We start from the raw sequence: 15,848 nt of genomic DNA, 5'->3' as shown, positions 1-15,848 counted from the left end.
GGGAGCAGTGTGTAGGGACGGTACCTTGCTCAGGGGTACCTCAGGGTAGCCGTTAAGTGGATTCGAACCGCCGACCTTCCGATCATGGGGCGACCACTTTACTGACTAGTTTTTTTCCCCTTCCCATTTTTTGTTGCCAATGATATTTGTGGTGTGAATGTTTCATAATCAACAGGAGGCAGGTTCACCATAACCACACACATCCAGACTCAGACATCATGTTACACGATACAGTCCACGGTAGCTATATGCTCCAAGTGAAGCTGAAGAAAGCATCTTCGTGGTTCAGAGGTTTCTCAGCAGAGGAGGATTTAGCTGAAACAGCTGAAGTCACGTTTGGTTTTTACAACAATGACAACAAAAAAAACACCAGTTTTGCTAACAGATGTAGAATTTTGCTGGAGCACAGCTCTTTACAGTTTATGTTTACATGAATTTCTAAATTAGTATAAAACATCAGAAACAAAGAAAAATCTTGTGCATAATATGGCAGAATCCTTTTTTTATGCGTCTTGCAAACATTAAAAATGACACCTCAGAAATAAAATCTCAAAAGAAATTTAAACAAAACTTTATTTAAACATTAGGAACACAAAGCAAACACTAAAACTAAACCTAAACAATGATCAAACAGAACAAGAGGATACTGAACCTTAACCATCATGAAATGTATGATCATGGTTTTCCTGGTACATTTTAATAATGAGGTGATAAACTTAACTATTGCAGAAAGCATGTTCAAAAGTTGATTAATTCTGAGATCAGAAACCTTAGCCCCTTTTTCCATTAGTACCTACTTGGATCAACTTGGCACAATTTGCCAAGGTTTTCCATCTGGTACCAGGTCACAGTACCTGGTATCAGGTACTGTGACCTGATTCTTTACAAATCCTATCATGTGAATTCATGGATTTTTTTTTCACATTCTGTCTCTCACAGTTGAAGTGTACCTCTGGTGCAAATTACTGACCTCTGTCATCATTTTAAGTGGGGGAACTTGCACAATCGGTGGCTGACTAAATACTTTTTTGCCCCACTGTAAATCCCTGCTTCGAAATAAACTCTTTTTGTAGGTTTCATGTTGCGTATTGATTACACTGCGGGACGAGTGCTATGACAACAACCACTCACATTAGATAGTACCGGATTGTAGTGGAAAACCAGTCAAGTTGTGGGAAGTCGATCCAAGTAGCTACTAATTTCAAAACAGGCTTTTGAGTGTTTGGTTCCAAAACAGCTGATCAGAGTAGAGAAAGGAAGCCATCATTAATGGAGCTCCAATATCACAATTCACCATGGGAACAGGTAAATGAAGAGCAGTGCCTCCATATGCCAGTGCTGACCACGAGGCTAATTTACAAAAACAAAAATGGCAGGACCACTCACAGCTGTCCAACATTTTCTAAGCATGAAACTTTAATCAGTATGGATTTTCATGTGTCTCTTTGCGTGTCCGAGATGACTGAATCTTTTCTCACAAAAGCTACAGGAATACGGTTTCTCACCAGTGTGCCTTCTTACATGACGTTGCAACTCATAGTTCTCTCTGAATCCTTTCCCACAGGTGCTGCAAAGATGCGGCTTCTCACCTGTATGAATTTTTAAGTGATAATACAAATGTGCACGCCGACTGAATCTTTTCCCACAAACGGTACAGATATGGGGCTTCTCACCTGTGTGAATCCTTGCATGAGACTCAAGATGTGATTTATAGGAAAATCTTTTACCACAAGTGCTACAAGGATATGGTTTCTCACCTGTGTAACAGTTACCATGATTTTTCAAAGCTGATATCTGACGGAATTGTTTCCCACAGGTGCTACAAGAATACGGTTTCTCACCTGTGTGAATTCTGAGATGTGCATTCAGGTGACATTTAAACTGAAAATGTTTTCCACAGACGTCACATTTCAGAGACTTTTTCTTTGTGTCAGTTTTACTTTGATTCTCTGAAACAGCAGGGTTGTCTACTCTCTGACTGTGACTTCCGTTGCTGTGATGTCTCCTCTTCTTCAGCTCTGCATTTCTAGTTGATCCTGAGTCCACATGCTGGCTTGCTTTCTGATCTCGGCTCTCTGCTTCAGGAAAGCTGTGAGAAAGGAGATGCTCAACGTTTGTTTCTGATTCAGTGTGTGCACTTTCCTCATAAGCGGCTGTCACCATGAAGGCATCAGTCTCCTGCTTCAGTCCAAGCTGCTCTCCCTCCTGACTGCTGCACACTTCCTCCTGTTCCTCTTTAATCTGTGGAGGCTCTGGGTCCTCTTCAGTCAGACTGGAGTTCCTTTCTTGGATACAGAGCTGTTGGTCTGTAAGAACCTCCTCCTTCTCAATGACATGTTGCTGTTGGAGGTCTGAAAAGACAAATGTAGGGGGTGGGGGTGACAGAAAGACAAACATTTGAGAAAATATGTTCTGATCTGAAACATTAACAGGTCTCTCCACAGTGAGAATGTGTCTCACATATACAAGTGAAATTTAAAGTGTACAAAATTTGACAAATTATTTGAGCACTGACGCAAGTTATCGTTTAGTTCTGGCACTCTTATTAGTAGAATGATCTCTTTCTGTTTACAATGTGAAAACTTTGTCACCGAGTGTTATAGTTTTAATGTGGAAAGGTCTTAATCTCGGGTAAGTAAGCAAGAGTTTCTCTGCATTTCTGTGTAAAGAAGTAAACAAATGAACCAATCACAAACAAGCTGTTTCTGATTGGTGGAGTCAGGTCAGACAACTATTTAAATGTGACTTAGTGACACACAGTCACACCTGTCCACCCAATAAAAGATGGGTGATCTTTTTGCTGAGTAATCTGACATTTTCGCCTCACACATAGTCTGTCTCACTCCCTTGGGCTGGAAGTGTATGTATAGTGATTATGCTGTAATGGGATTGTAATATTATTTTATGCCATGTTAGACCCCTAATTAAAGATTGTGAATTATTATGTAGTTTTAGTTTGCATTATTCTCCTGAATTAGAAGAAGCTGATAACTATTGCATTTGTTAAACTGATTTGCATTAAAGTAGACTGCTGATTTATTGTGAATGAATGATATTGTTTTATGATGCATTATACTGCTGAATTATAAGAAATACTGTTCGCAGAAAGTCATCGCCTTATTTGTCTGATTAGAAGAGAACAGAACATGCTGGAGTTTTCTGCCCCATCTCAGCAGGAGCAGATAAACAGGGAGCCAAGGTCGTAGCTTAGGCGCCGTGTGAGAGAAAGAATGTGAATGTTTAGGCTTTTATGATAAGGTAGGAAAACCAGAGGCTATAAGAGTTTGATCAATGCTCCACCATTTTGAGATCTGAGGCTGTCTGTGTACGGTGTCCATCTCCCACGCGTGTGATCATTAAAATCATCGTTTGACTCAACCCGGCCGGACCAGTGTTGTTATTGTGGTTTTTCCTCTTGAATCCATCCCCAATATTTGAATCCGTAACAGTGTGCTGCAAAGTGCACAAAAATCAAAGAATTTTGTGTTGAGGATAGGGCTGGGCGATATGGCCTAAAATTCATATCGTGATATAATTTGAAGCACGTGCAGTAACGATATATATCGCGATATATTCTTTTCTTCTGTATAACGTATTTTCCACACTATAAGCCACACTTAAAATCCTTTAATTTTCTCAAAAATCGAGAGTGTGCCTTATGTATGAATTCTGGTTGTGCTTACTGACCTCGAACCGATTTTGGCGTGCAGAAATCTGTTCAAAAATGTTTTAGTACAACTTTGGTAAGCCGCACTGCTTGATGGATTGTCAGAGCATTACGGCTGCTGTAGTGAGGAGCTTCGTGGAGTAATCTGGGTCCAAAACTCCGTCCACTTCAGGTCCCAAAGTCAAACGAATACTGAGAGTTAAAAACGGTCTAAATTCTTTCATCTTTAATAAAATCATCAGCGTTGTTGCTCTACCAGGTGTAACAATTAAGTTTAACATCCATGCATCCATGAAAACAGAATTTATTACATTTAACGGAGTTAGAAGTTAACAGGAAGTTAGCTCGTTAGATTCCACCCAAACATGTTGTGCTACATGATTGCTACCGACACAGCTATGTTAGCATAACATTAGCACAGTGAAGCTGGAGGATGAACGCCAACTTTTTTCCACTCATTAAAATTTAACGTGAGGGATTCTGGTGGTCAGGGACAAATGCAATCGCATAGCAGGATGCTATACACGGGCCAAACATCAGTCAGGAGAACAACTGAGATTATTCATCCACAATACAAGGTTAGTTATTAATATACTGCAACAACATGGGAATAGAACAGCTGCGAGAGAATTCAACATTAATGAATCAATGTTACGGAAGTGGAGGAAGCGCAGTTTTTGGCTTTCCCCATATTTCAAAAGTGCTTCATCTCTTTGCTATGACTGTCGGTATAATTTGCAGATGATAATGATTTTAGCCGCTGCGATGCTTTCGACCAAAACAGGCGCAGCTTGATGACATCATCAACATGCGCTATCGCGATAGAGCGATATAGTGAAAATCTCTATCGTTGGCCAAATTTATATCGTTTATATCGTATATCGTTTATATCGCCCACCCCTAGTTGAGGATTAGTCCAGTTACTCAGCGAATCGTTGCGGCCCTAGTATAGATCATGATAGTTAGAAAATTAATTTGGTCTCACAGGAAAAATCCTTAGTTTGTTTACCTTGAAGGTAGGGATCATTTTGTCTACAGTGATGCAAACTAATCACACAACACCATGATGCTGTGTGGAGTCTTACAAGGGACAAATCACAGGGCCCTCTTATTGAATCTGCATATGGTTCCTTTTTGTGAAATCTTTCAGGAGTTAGTTGATAAGTTGTCTTATCACAGCTATGCTGATGATACCCAGATTTATTTGACTATGTCATTATGTTTGTGTCCTAAAAATGTAAACAACACAACAAAAATTACCTCCAATTCATCGATTCTCTTCCACTTATCGGGGCTGTGGGAATTTGCAGCCTATCCCAGCTGCTATAGGGCAAGAGGCAGGGTCTTTTTCTCCAATTGATCTTTCTCATTACATTTAAGTAATCACTTCCTCCAAACCATCAACATGTCTTTTAGAACCCAGTTCTACAAGACTGCTTAAAGAAGTCCTAACATTAATTTGTGTTTCAATCTTAAATATGATCAGCCTATCACTACTAGTCGGTTATGTACCACGGGGCTTCAAATTAGCGGTAATTAAGCTGTTACTTAAAAACCCATATACTTCACCTAGCTGTCTTAACTAATTATAGGCTGATCTCCAAACCACTTTTAATCTAAAAAAAGTCTCAAAAGAGTAGTTGTAACAGCTTGCTGATCATCTGCAAAGGAATGGCTTATTTGAAGAGTTTCTGTCAGGTTTCAGAGCTCATTGCTGTACAGAAACAGCTTCAGTGAAGGTTACAAATGATCTTCTTATGGCCTCTGACAGTGGACTCATCACTGTGCTTGTCCTGCTAGACTTTACTGCAGTGTTTGATCAATTAGAGCATGTTGCAAGTATTAAAGGTACTGCACTGTGGTGGTTTGGTTTAATAGACTCCAAGTTGTTCATGTAAATTGAGAGTCCTCTTTATACATTAAGGTTAATAATAGACTTCCACAGGGTTCCATGATAGAAAAATTGGATTTACATTATACATTCTTCACAATCCGACAAGTACAGTGCAACGGATGAAATCCTGTGCAACAGAGTTTATGTTGAATAAGGTTTTAGTTATTTATTATATTGAATTACCATGTTCTACCTTATTTTTATAAATTTTATATAACTTTTTGTTTCTGACACCGCAGAGAGTGCTCTTAATTTTGTTGTATGTTACAATGACAATAATGATATTCAGATTTTTATCCTTAGTTATGCTGCAATAGGTCAAGGCTGTGTTTCCTCTTTACTAACCTGTTTTACTCATTATGTTTTTATACAACTCACTGAATTGAATTCATATTCATTTCTGGCTCTCTTCCACAGCATGTCCTTGTCCTGTCTTCCTCCCCTCACCCCACCCAGTCGGAGCAGATGGCCGCCCCTCCCTAAGCCTGGATCTACAGGAGGTTTCTTCCTGTTAAAAGGGAGTTTCTCCTCCTCTCTCCACTCTTGCCAAAGTGCTTGCTCATAGGGGGTCATATGATTGTTGGGTTTTTCTCTGTAAGGTGCTTTTAGAGCCATACATATGGATTATATAGAGATCACGTTTAGTGCAAATCCTGTTGTCTTTTATTTTCTGTTATAATCATTGGGCGAGTTTGACTACAGTTTAACATTATTGTGAAATTTTGAGTTTAATTTTAAATAAATAAATAAATAAAGAAGAAAATTATTAATATAGCACCTTTCTGGACAGAGTCACGAAGTGCTACTGAGTCCACAGTTGTTAAACTTAGAGGGAGAAAGTTCCACAGTGGCAAAGCTCTATCACCCTTAGTTCTCATCCTTGTGTGTTGTATAGCAAGTAGGCCCTGATTAGGTCATCTCAGTGACCTGCTAGGGACATAGGGCTGTAGAAGATCAGAAATATGTGCTGGTACCATATGTGTTGGATCAAGGACACATCTAAAAAGTGCAGGAAACCAGCCCTCGACACCTGTGACTTAGAGGATCTGGTCAAAGCCTAGCTGCAGTGTTTTGCACAACCTGCAGACGATCCAGGGAAACTTTGCTTAGACACATAAACAACTGAATGTCATCACCATAACAGTGACAGAAAATGTCCTCAAAGGAGCCCATTATATGCTGACAGGGGAGAAGATATATTTAACAATAAAGCACCCAAAACCAAATCTTGAGGGACGCCATAAGTAAGGGAGGTAGAGGATAACCTAAAATTAGAGACCACCACAGAAAAACCACAGGTGATGTAGATAGAACCACTCCAAGGCAGTTCTAGATACACCAACCCAATAGTTGAGCCTTTCAAGCAGGATGTGGTAGTAAACGGTGTCAAATGCCAACGTGAGGTCCAACATCAACAAAACAAAGCATTTTCCTGCATCGTTACTCATCAAAATGTTACTAGAGACCATAAGATAAGCTGTTTCCATGGAATGAACTCTACGAAAGCCAAACGGAAACCTATCAAAAATGCATTGTTTATCCAGAACTGTTATAAGTTGCTTAGTCACAACCCTTTCTAGAAACTTAGCAATTAATGGTAATTTAGAGATTGGCCTGTACATCATGAGGCATCATAGAGGATCAGATGGATAGCTAAACCAGGGTGTTAGCGCCATTTATAGTTATTACATGTTTTATTTTGAAAAGCCTGAAAAGGATATGGTGCTTTTGTTGTGAAAGGTTTGTGAGAAATAAAGTAAGCGAATGGCGGAGCGACACGATGGTTTTACCGCCGTTGTTGCACAAACCGACGCGTAAAACAGCCTCTTGTCCATCCAGACTCTTATTTTAGATATAAGAGAAATAGAGAACTCCAAGAAGAAACAAAGATAGCCATTACATTAAGTAAAACCATCATGCTCCCAAACAAGACGACTGCATCGCTATGAGATCGTGCAAAGTTTGATACAGCAAGTCAGTTAAGTGCACAGAGCTGTATGCATGAAGAATCTAAGAAAAGAAGAAATAAGCTTTCATGGATAAAGTTTTGGACTATGATATGCTGCTAAGCTACAAGTCGTGTTAAAACTGAACAATTGCGATTCTCAACTTCTTACAAATAAGTCAGTGACAGTGTTTTTGGTCTTAAGAAGATGACACTAACTACGAAAGCCTCAGCTTTGTGTCATAGACCATTTTGTTTCATGAACACTTGTTGAATAAGAAGTTGTCAGCACATGAATCCTCAACAAGGCTACAGTGAGGCAAGGAAGTTGCTGTTTTGTCATTATGGTAATGAACTGAAAATTGCAACTGCCTACATGAACAGAGCATTCAATTGGCCACAAATCAAAACAGATGATGCAAAGGCTCTTCATAGCTATTCACTGTTTCTCACTGGTTGTAACAATGCAATGCAAGACATCAGTCAACTGCAAGAGATGGAGATCCCCACGAACCTCAGAGTTATTGTCTCTAAACTGCCATACAAAATGAGAGAAATGTGGAGAGTCTCTGCTTTTGACATTCAAGAAACAAGTGGAAGGAGAGCAAAGTTCTCAGATCTGGTTAGATTCATAAACAGACAAGCAAAAATAGCTGCAGATCCTTTGTATGGTGACATTAAGGATGCTGAAGACAAAGCAAAGTCATCTGCAAATGTGAGAATGACTAGATCATCCAGGCAAAGGGGAAGCACATTTGCTACAAGTGTAACACAAGCTGCAAATGAAAGGTCACCTGAAATTAACAAAAGTGCTTCTTGTCACACTAGCAATGCCTTCCAGAAACCATGCATATACTGTGAAAAACTCCATACACTGGCAGAATGTCAAAAGGTCAGAAACCAGCCTTACAAAGAAAGACTAGAGTTCCTTAAAGCAAAGGGTCTGTGCTTTGCATGTCTGACACAAGGTCATCTGAGTAAGGACTGTAAGAAAAGATCATTGTGTGAGTACTGCTCTAAGAGACATCCAAGTATGCTTCATTGGACAAAGGAGGAGGACAGTAAGGCAGACGATTGCATCCAGAGAAATGTCTCAGACATTCCCACAACAAGTGATGAAACACACACTTCAGGCAGAATTTGTGGAGCCACGGGGGCCGGAAAAGGCATTCATGTGTTATCGATCGTTCCTGTGTGGGTTAAGTTGAAGAAAGGCAATAAGTTGATTGAGACTTATGCATTCATGGACAATGGGAGCCAAGCCACGTTTTGTTCAGAAAAACTGATGAGACAACTGGGTGTAGAAGGTAAGAAGACAAAATTCATGCTTCGCACAATGGGACAAGAAAAGATGGTGACAAGTTACCACCTGTCAGGATTAGAAGTGTGTGGTTTAAATGAGAACACCTATATAGATCTTCCTGACATTTACACTCATGCAGACATTCCAGTGTCTAGAGAGAACATCCCTACACAGGATGACTTAAAAAGGTGGCCACATCTTCGGCAAATCAAGTTCCCACATTCAGACGCAGACATTGGACTTTTGATAGGATGTGATGTGCACAAGGCTATGGAACCATGGGAGATTATTCATAGTAAAGATAACGGTCCATATGCTGTTTGAACATTCCTGGGTTGGGTTATCAATGGCCCTCTCAAGAGAGATTCTTGCTCTACTCCTTCTGACAGAGAGCTGAGTGTTTCAGTAAATCGCATCTCTGTCACTAATGTTGAGAATCTTTTGATGCAACAGCTCAACTATGATTTTCCAGAGAAAGCTTCTGAGGAAAAACAGGAAATGTCACGAGAAGACATCATGTTTATGGATTCTGTCAATGGCACAGCTGAAAGGATTAATGGTCATTATAGCATAGGTCTTCCTTTGAGAAACAAAGCTGTCAAAATGCCAAACAACCGCAGTGCAGTAATGCAGAGGGCAGAGAATCTGAAAAGAAAATTAATCAGAAACACAGAGTTTCACGAGGAGTATCAGAGCTTCATGTCTGACTTGCTGAATAAAGGCTACGCAGTTCAGGTACCAAACACAAAGACTACCCCTGAAAATGAGAGAGTTTGGTACATACCACACCATGGGGTGTACCACCCTCAGAAAAGAAAACTCCGTGTAGTTTTTGACTGTGCAGCATCCTTTCAAGGGAAATCACTGAACGAAGAACTCTTGCAAGGGCCAGACCTAACGAACACACTGATTGGGGTACTAACAAGGTTTAGGTGGGATCACATTGCCTTGATGTCAGACATAGAAGCTATGTATCACCAGGTGCGAGTACCTCCAGAGGACAGTGATCTTTTGCGTTTTCTCTGGTGGCCAAATGGGAACTTGAATGAACCTCTGCAAGAATACAAAATGATGGTGCACTTGTTTGGGGCAACATCCTCCCCAAGCTGTGCAAACTATGCACTAAAAAAGGCAGCAGAAGATTCTAAAGAAAAAATGCCACTAGCAGCAGTTAATGCTGTTCTGAACAACTTTTATGTAGATGATTGTCTTCTGTCAGTTTCAGATGAAACAGAGGCATGTACTATGGTCAGGGACCTGACTGCATTGTGTGAGAGTGGAGGATTTCACTTAACAAAGTGGATGAGCAACAGCAGAGTTGTCCTTGCTTCCATTCCTGAAAAGGAAAGAGCAAAAGAGATGAAAGATTTGGATTTGAGACATGATGCACTACCAGAGGAAAGAGTCCTAGGAGTGAACTGGTGCACAGAGACAGATGTATTCAAGATCAGGATAACTGAAAAACCTGTGCCAAAGACTAGGCGAGGCATCCTCTCATTTGTAAGTGCAATATATGACCCATTGGGTTTTTTGTCTCCTGTCATTCTGACAGCAAAAACCATCCTGCGAGAGCTATGTGGCAGGAAGATTTCATGGGATGAGGAAATCCCAGCTGAACTGGCTCAAAGGTCACAAGTTTGGCATTCAGAGCTTTCAAAACTTCATGGCTTTACCGTCAACAGGTGTTTGAAACCTGCTGGATTTGGAGTGGTCATATCTACACAATTGCACCACTTCGCTGATGCCAGTGAGAGAGGCTACGGAGTCGTTACTTACCTCCGTATCACAAACCAGAAAAGAGAAACTCACTGCTCATTCATTATGGGCAAGTCCAGAGTGTCTCCTCTGAAGCAGATAACAATTCCACGTCTGGAGTTGACAGCAGCTGCAGTTGCTGGCAAAATGGACAAGCTCATGAGAAAGGAGCTGCAAATGCCACAAGAAGAATTTGTGTTTTGGTCTGACAGTAGCACTGTTTTAAAGTACATTTCCAGCGAGAACATCAGATTTAAGACATTTGTAGCAAATAGAGTGTCACTTATTAGAGACAACACAAAACCAAGTCAGTGGATGTATGTAAACTCTGAATTAAACCCTGCTGACCACGCTTCAAGAGGAATGAACACAGAGACATTCATGAAGTGTTCAAACTGGATTGCTGGGCCAGAGTTTTTGACAAAAGATAAGAAAAACTGGCCAATTCCACCGGACATTAAAGAAATACCAAAAAATGATTTCGAAGTCAAAGAGGTGATGAGTGTGGATGTTACAAAATTACATGAAAATCCAGTGAACAAACTGATCTCTCACTATTCAGACTGGTACCGTCTAAAAAAGGCAGTTTCCTGTATACTTACGTTCAAGCAGCTGCTTGGCAGGTTAAGTGCGCATCGGAAGCTTCTCATGTCACAAGCAAGTGGCTGTGACAGCAGTAAAAGGAAATCTGAAAAGGTTGCAGGTCAAATGCAGCAGTTCAAAACATGTATTAAGGGATCTTCACTTACCACTGCAGATGTTGCAAAGGGAGAAACTGAGATTGTTAAGTTTTGTCAAAATCAAAGCTTCGCAGAAGAAATTGCAAGTCTTCAAAAAGGTGACAAGCTTAAAAGGAGCAGTCACATTGTGAAGCTGGATCCTTTTGTCCAGGATGGAGTTTTAAGGGTTGGCAGTAGGTTGCATGAGTCTGCACTACCAGTAGATGTTAAGCATCAAGTGATTCTCCCTAAAGGTCATCATGTTTCTACTTTGATTCTGAGACACATTCACCAAGAAACAGGCCATGGAGGAAGGAATTACATATTATCCAGGCTGAGAGAAAGATTCTGGATTCCACAGGCAGATTCAGCAATAAGAAAGATCCTGTCAAAGTGTGTAACATGTAGAAGGACATCTGCGAAACCTGGTGAACAAAGAATGGCAAACTTGCCACAAGATCGCCTGATTCCTGACAAACCTCCATTCACAAATGTGGGCGTAGACTATTTTGGACCTTTTGAGGTCAAGCATGGGCGCAGCAGAGTTAAGCGATATGGTGTATTGTTTACATGTCTTGCTGTTAGAGCAATACACATAGAAGTTGCCCACTCACTTGAGACTGATTCTTGCATAAATGCATTCAGGAGGTTTATTGCAAGACGAGGTCAAGTGTCTGTCATGAGATCAGACAATGGCACTAACCTTGTGGGTGCAGAAAGGGAAATGCGTGAAGCAATCAAGGGATGGAATCATTCAAAAATCTCAGAAATGCTCATGCAAAAGGGCATCACCTGGATATTTAACCCCCCAGCAGGGTCACATTTTGGAGGAATCTGGGAGAGACAAATTCGCTCAGTTAGAAGAATTCTTAACCAGATCCTAAAGCAGCAACCTCTGGATGATGAATGCTTGCGGACATTGCTATGTGAAGTTGAAGCAATTGTCAACGGCAGGCCAATAACAAGAGCGTCTAATGACCCCAATGATTTAGACGCACTTACACCTAATCATCTACTTCTTCTTAAAGGGCAGCCAGTACTGCCACCTGGATTGTTTCAAAGAGAGGACTTGTATGCAAAAAAAAGATGGAGACAGGTGCAGTACCTGTCAGACATTTTTTGGAAGCGTTGGACTAAAGAGTATTTGCCGCTTTTACAAGAAAGACAGAAGTGGTTAGTGACTAGGAGAAATCTGAGACCAGGAGATGTTGTTCTCATAGTTGATGACAGTGCACCAAGAAGTTCCTGGTTAATGGGAAAGGTTGAGAGAACAGTTCCAGACTCACATGGACTTGTCAGACGTGTGTTTGTCAAAACCAAAACTAGCGTTTTGGAGAGGCCTATCGACAAGTTATGTTTGTTGCTTGAAATGGAGGCAACAGTTTGAATATCAGCCTCATGTGTAACAGATATATGTTCAACACATATGACTTATGTTTCATATAATGTTTGGTTAAGCCAGTTAGATTATGAGTGTTGATATTAAATGACGCTCTATTGTGTTAATATGTAATTGTTATGCCTTAGCAGTAACAATTAGGGGCCGGAATGTTAGCGCCATTTATAGTTATTACATGTTTTATTTTGAAAAGCCTGAAAAGGATATGGTGCTTTTGTTGTGAAAGGTTTGTGAGAAATAAAGTAAGCGAATGGCGGAGCGACACGATGGTTTTACCGCCGTTGTTGCACAAACCGACGCGTAAAACAGCCTCTTGTCCATCCAGACTCTTATTTTAGATATAAGAGAAATAGAGAACTCCAAGAAGAAACAAAGATAGCCATTACACAGGGGATCATACACCAAGACAGCCAGTACATCGTTGACACGAAGTGAGAACAGCAGGGCAGAGAAGAATAACACAAAATTAGAGTGGGACAAACTGCACCCGGCAGCGGCAGAGCCAAACACAGGCACCATCATACTGAAAGTCATGAAAGCGTTACTTCATGTTAAGCATTATCAGAAAAGACACTGAAAGGATAGAAGGATCACAGATGAACAGAACAATACAGGGTCACTGCATTTGCCGTGTTTAGTCAAAATACGATGAAGAAGTTGTAAATGGAAATATTTGGATCATCATCTTTTGTATTTGCATTTTTTTAACTAAAGATTATTGCAAAAAAAGAAATTCTGTTTTGCGTGAGTTACTTTTTAAACAGTGCTTCAAGTATGACACAGATACTAAATCTACTCCCATGACAAGTACTATATGAATAGAAATATGAAGTGAATGGATTGATTGGCCAGGAGCTGTTGGGTCAGCCTGTCATGTGACCGATTATGAGCAGGTCTATTTCACATTTATCCTATTTTTGCACATTTATTGATGGAGGCAGCACAGCCTGCTAAGAATGACTGAGCCTATTAACATCACTAACATGTGACACATTTAGACATCATACTTTGCTTCAGTCAACAGAAACTTTAACCACTGATTGCTTTCTTGCTTTTGCTGCAGATGTAAAGACATTAATTACAGCATTATTTGTAATGTGGACAGATTTTGTTCTGATGCTTTGGGGAGTCACTGTGTGTGTTCACTTTGAGGCTCTCATGGAGAATAAATGGAATAAACAGTTGGTGTGGACGCTCATCTTCATCAATGTTAGTCAGAAGACAGTTTTCACACTGTCTCATTAAGAGTGTGTGTGCTCTTCCTCAACTATCACCGTTTGCTCCTCTGAATTCATCACCAAAGTAACAGCTTCCTGCTCTCAGCTAACATCAGCTTAGAGAAATCCTGGAGAAGCTGATAAACTTTCAGATTTATCACCAATCAACTAAATACCGAAGAATCTGAGCTTGAACAGCACAGAGTTAAAAACATGTCCATACCTGTGATGTGTGAGTTTCTGTCGGGTGTCCGGCTGATATCCAGCAGTCTGTGCTGACGGTTGATCTCCTCCTCATACTGGACGATGGTTTTTTGAACCTCTGAGAAGATTTCTTCACAAACAGCAGTTAGTCTCTCCTTGATGAACTCTCTCAGATACTGAGCTGAACTCATCGCTGCTTCAACTCAGGCTGAGTGGATCGATACCGACGTTTGTATCAGATCCACACTAACGTGATAGTTCTGTATCGAGGCTGCTAAATGTTAGCCGATTAACCCGAGTCCAGACAGATTTTTGTGAAGCGCTATTGAGGCGTTTCTTGATGACGTCACGTCCCGGGAGCCGGTGTTGTGCCAAAAAGTGATTGTCTGCCAGAAACTGATTGCCGGTGTTCCAGATCTACTGGCGTTTAGATCAACTGGCGTTGGTCGAACAGATGTGTGGCAGTCTTGCGTTTCAGGAGCTGCTACCGACAAACCAGCAAAAAAACGCCAAATGTGTCATCTGTGACACTTGTGAGGTTGTCTCAAACACACTCCGTCAGTCTTGATGCTGTTGAACAACAAAATGTTTAAAAATGTGGCGAGTTTACCTGGTGATATCCTCATGCGCGACGCGATCGCGAAAACAGCAAACAATTAACACCACGCCGATGTTGTTCACAGGACAGCAAGAGTAAACGATCGGGAGACTCTTGTCGTCGTTATCGTTCCCCTCGCACGGTTTATTTCTCCGATTTCAGCGTTTTTGCTTCACAACTAAAGCGAACAGTTTACTTTGTGCACTAACATGGAGTCGAGTCAACCAGCGCCACCTCTGGCCAAGTGCCACAGCCTACAGCCAGATCAACCTGTGACACACATCTGCAGCACGTTTGAATTCGTGTCATGCACATTTGTACCTTTCAATTGTGTCTGTTTGTGCGTCATGCAAATAAACCTTTGAAATGAATGAAATGATATCATGTATTTATTATCAGCCTACATTTGTACAAAATGCCAAATGACATACACATAAGAATCACCATCCTGATATCAATACTTTTGCCCATACGAAAAATGTCGTGAACACACTAATATTTCACCAGTGTTGTAACATCACATGTCGTTAGCATAGTCTGTCTGTGTCTTCCCTCTGCAAACAAACATGTTAGAGTTGGTTGTGATATACAGTCTGCATAAGTGTGGTCAATCTAATAAACATTTATAAGGAGATGGCAGTTACTGTGAATGTACAGCAGTTACACAGTGATTAGTAATAAACAGTCAGACAATGACTCTGACAATCTCATTCAATCTTGCAGATTGCACCTTCTGTGGAAAGTGGTACCACACGGTGTGTGTGGACTTCCCCTGTGCAGAAGGCGACTACAAATGTTGTGGGTGCTAAATAAACAGAAAAAAGTGATCCCTGTTGTCTTTGCTTACCGATTGTTTTTAGTGTTGACAATCCACATTGCTGGCATTGCATCTTTCAACATGTTTGTGGGTAGATTTGGATGTACCAGGGTTAAGTGCAGCCACTCAGCCTCTACTCAATGTGATCATAGCAGCAGGTGCAGATGTGTCACAAGTTAATCTAGTAGTGGCCTATGGTCATGTGTTAGTGGTGGGAACAGTCATATCCACTCACTCTCACTGGCTGTTTATTACTAATCACTGTGTAACTGCTGTGAATTCACAGTAACTGCCGTCTCCTTACAAATCTTCATTAGATTAACCACACTT

The 15,848-nt window shown here is 40.7% G+C and overlaps 1 protein-coding gene across 4 annotated transcripts; it reads right to left on the bottom strand.

The window, feature by feature from the left end:
• Nucleotides 1-555: 555 nt before the first annotated feature.
• LOC146713854 (uncharacterized) lies at nt 556-14,915 on the bottom strand. 4 transcript variants are annotated; one of them, XM_085450507.1, is made up of 3 exons: nt 14,714-14,915; nt 14,123-14,587; nt 556-2,351 (listed from the first exon to the last, which is right to left on the bottom strand). In XM_085450507.1, the coding sequence occupies exons 2-3, from the start codon at nt 14,292-14,294 to the stop codon at nt 1,417-1,419; spliced, it is 1,107 nt and encodes a 368-aa protein (XP_085306633.1). In that variant the 5' UTR covers nt 14,295-14,587; nt 14,714-14,915; the 3' UTR covers nt 556-1,416. The 4 variants fall into 4 exon arrangements, with proteins under 4 accessions (XP_085306633.1, XP_085306632.1, XP_085306634.1 ...); XM_085450509.1 differs by having other exon boundaries at nt 2,036-2,089; nt 2,161-2,351; nt 14,123-14,915; XM_085450506.1 differs by having other exon boundaries at nt 14,123-14,915.
• Nucleotides 14,916-15,848: the final 933 nt, after the last annotated feature.

The sequence above is a fragment of the Copadichromis virginalis genome, linkage group LG3 (assembly GCF_057382275.1).
Source record: "Copadichromis virginalis isolate Kocher_CV1m ecotype Utaka linkage group LG3, C_Virginalis_male_GT1.1, whole genome shotgun sequence".
NCBI lineage: Eukaryota > Metazoa > Chordata > Actinopteri > Cichliformes > Cichlidae > Copadichromis > Copadichromis virginalis.
The sequence above is the reverse complement of the archived record's forward strand: the minus strand, read 5'-3'. Positions and strand labels throughout refer to the sequence as shown.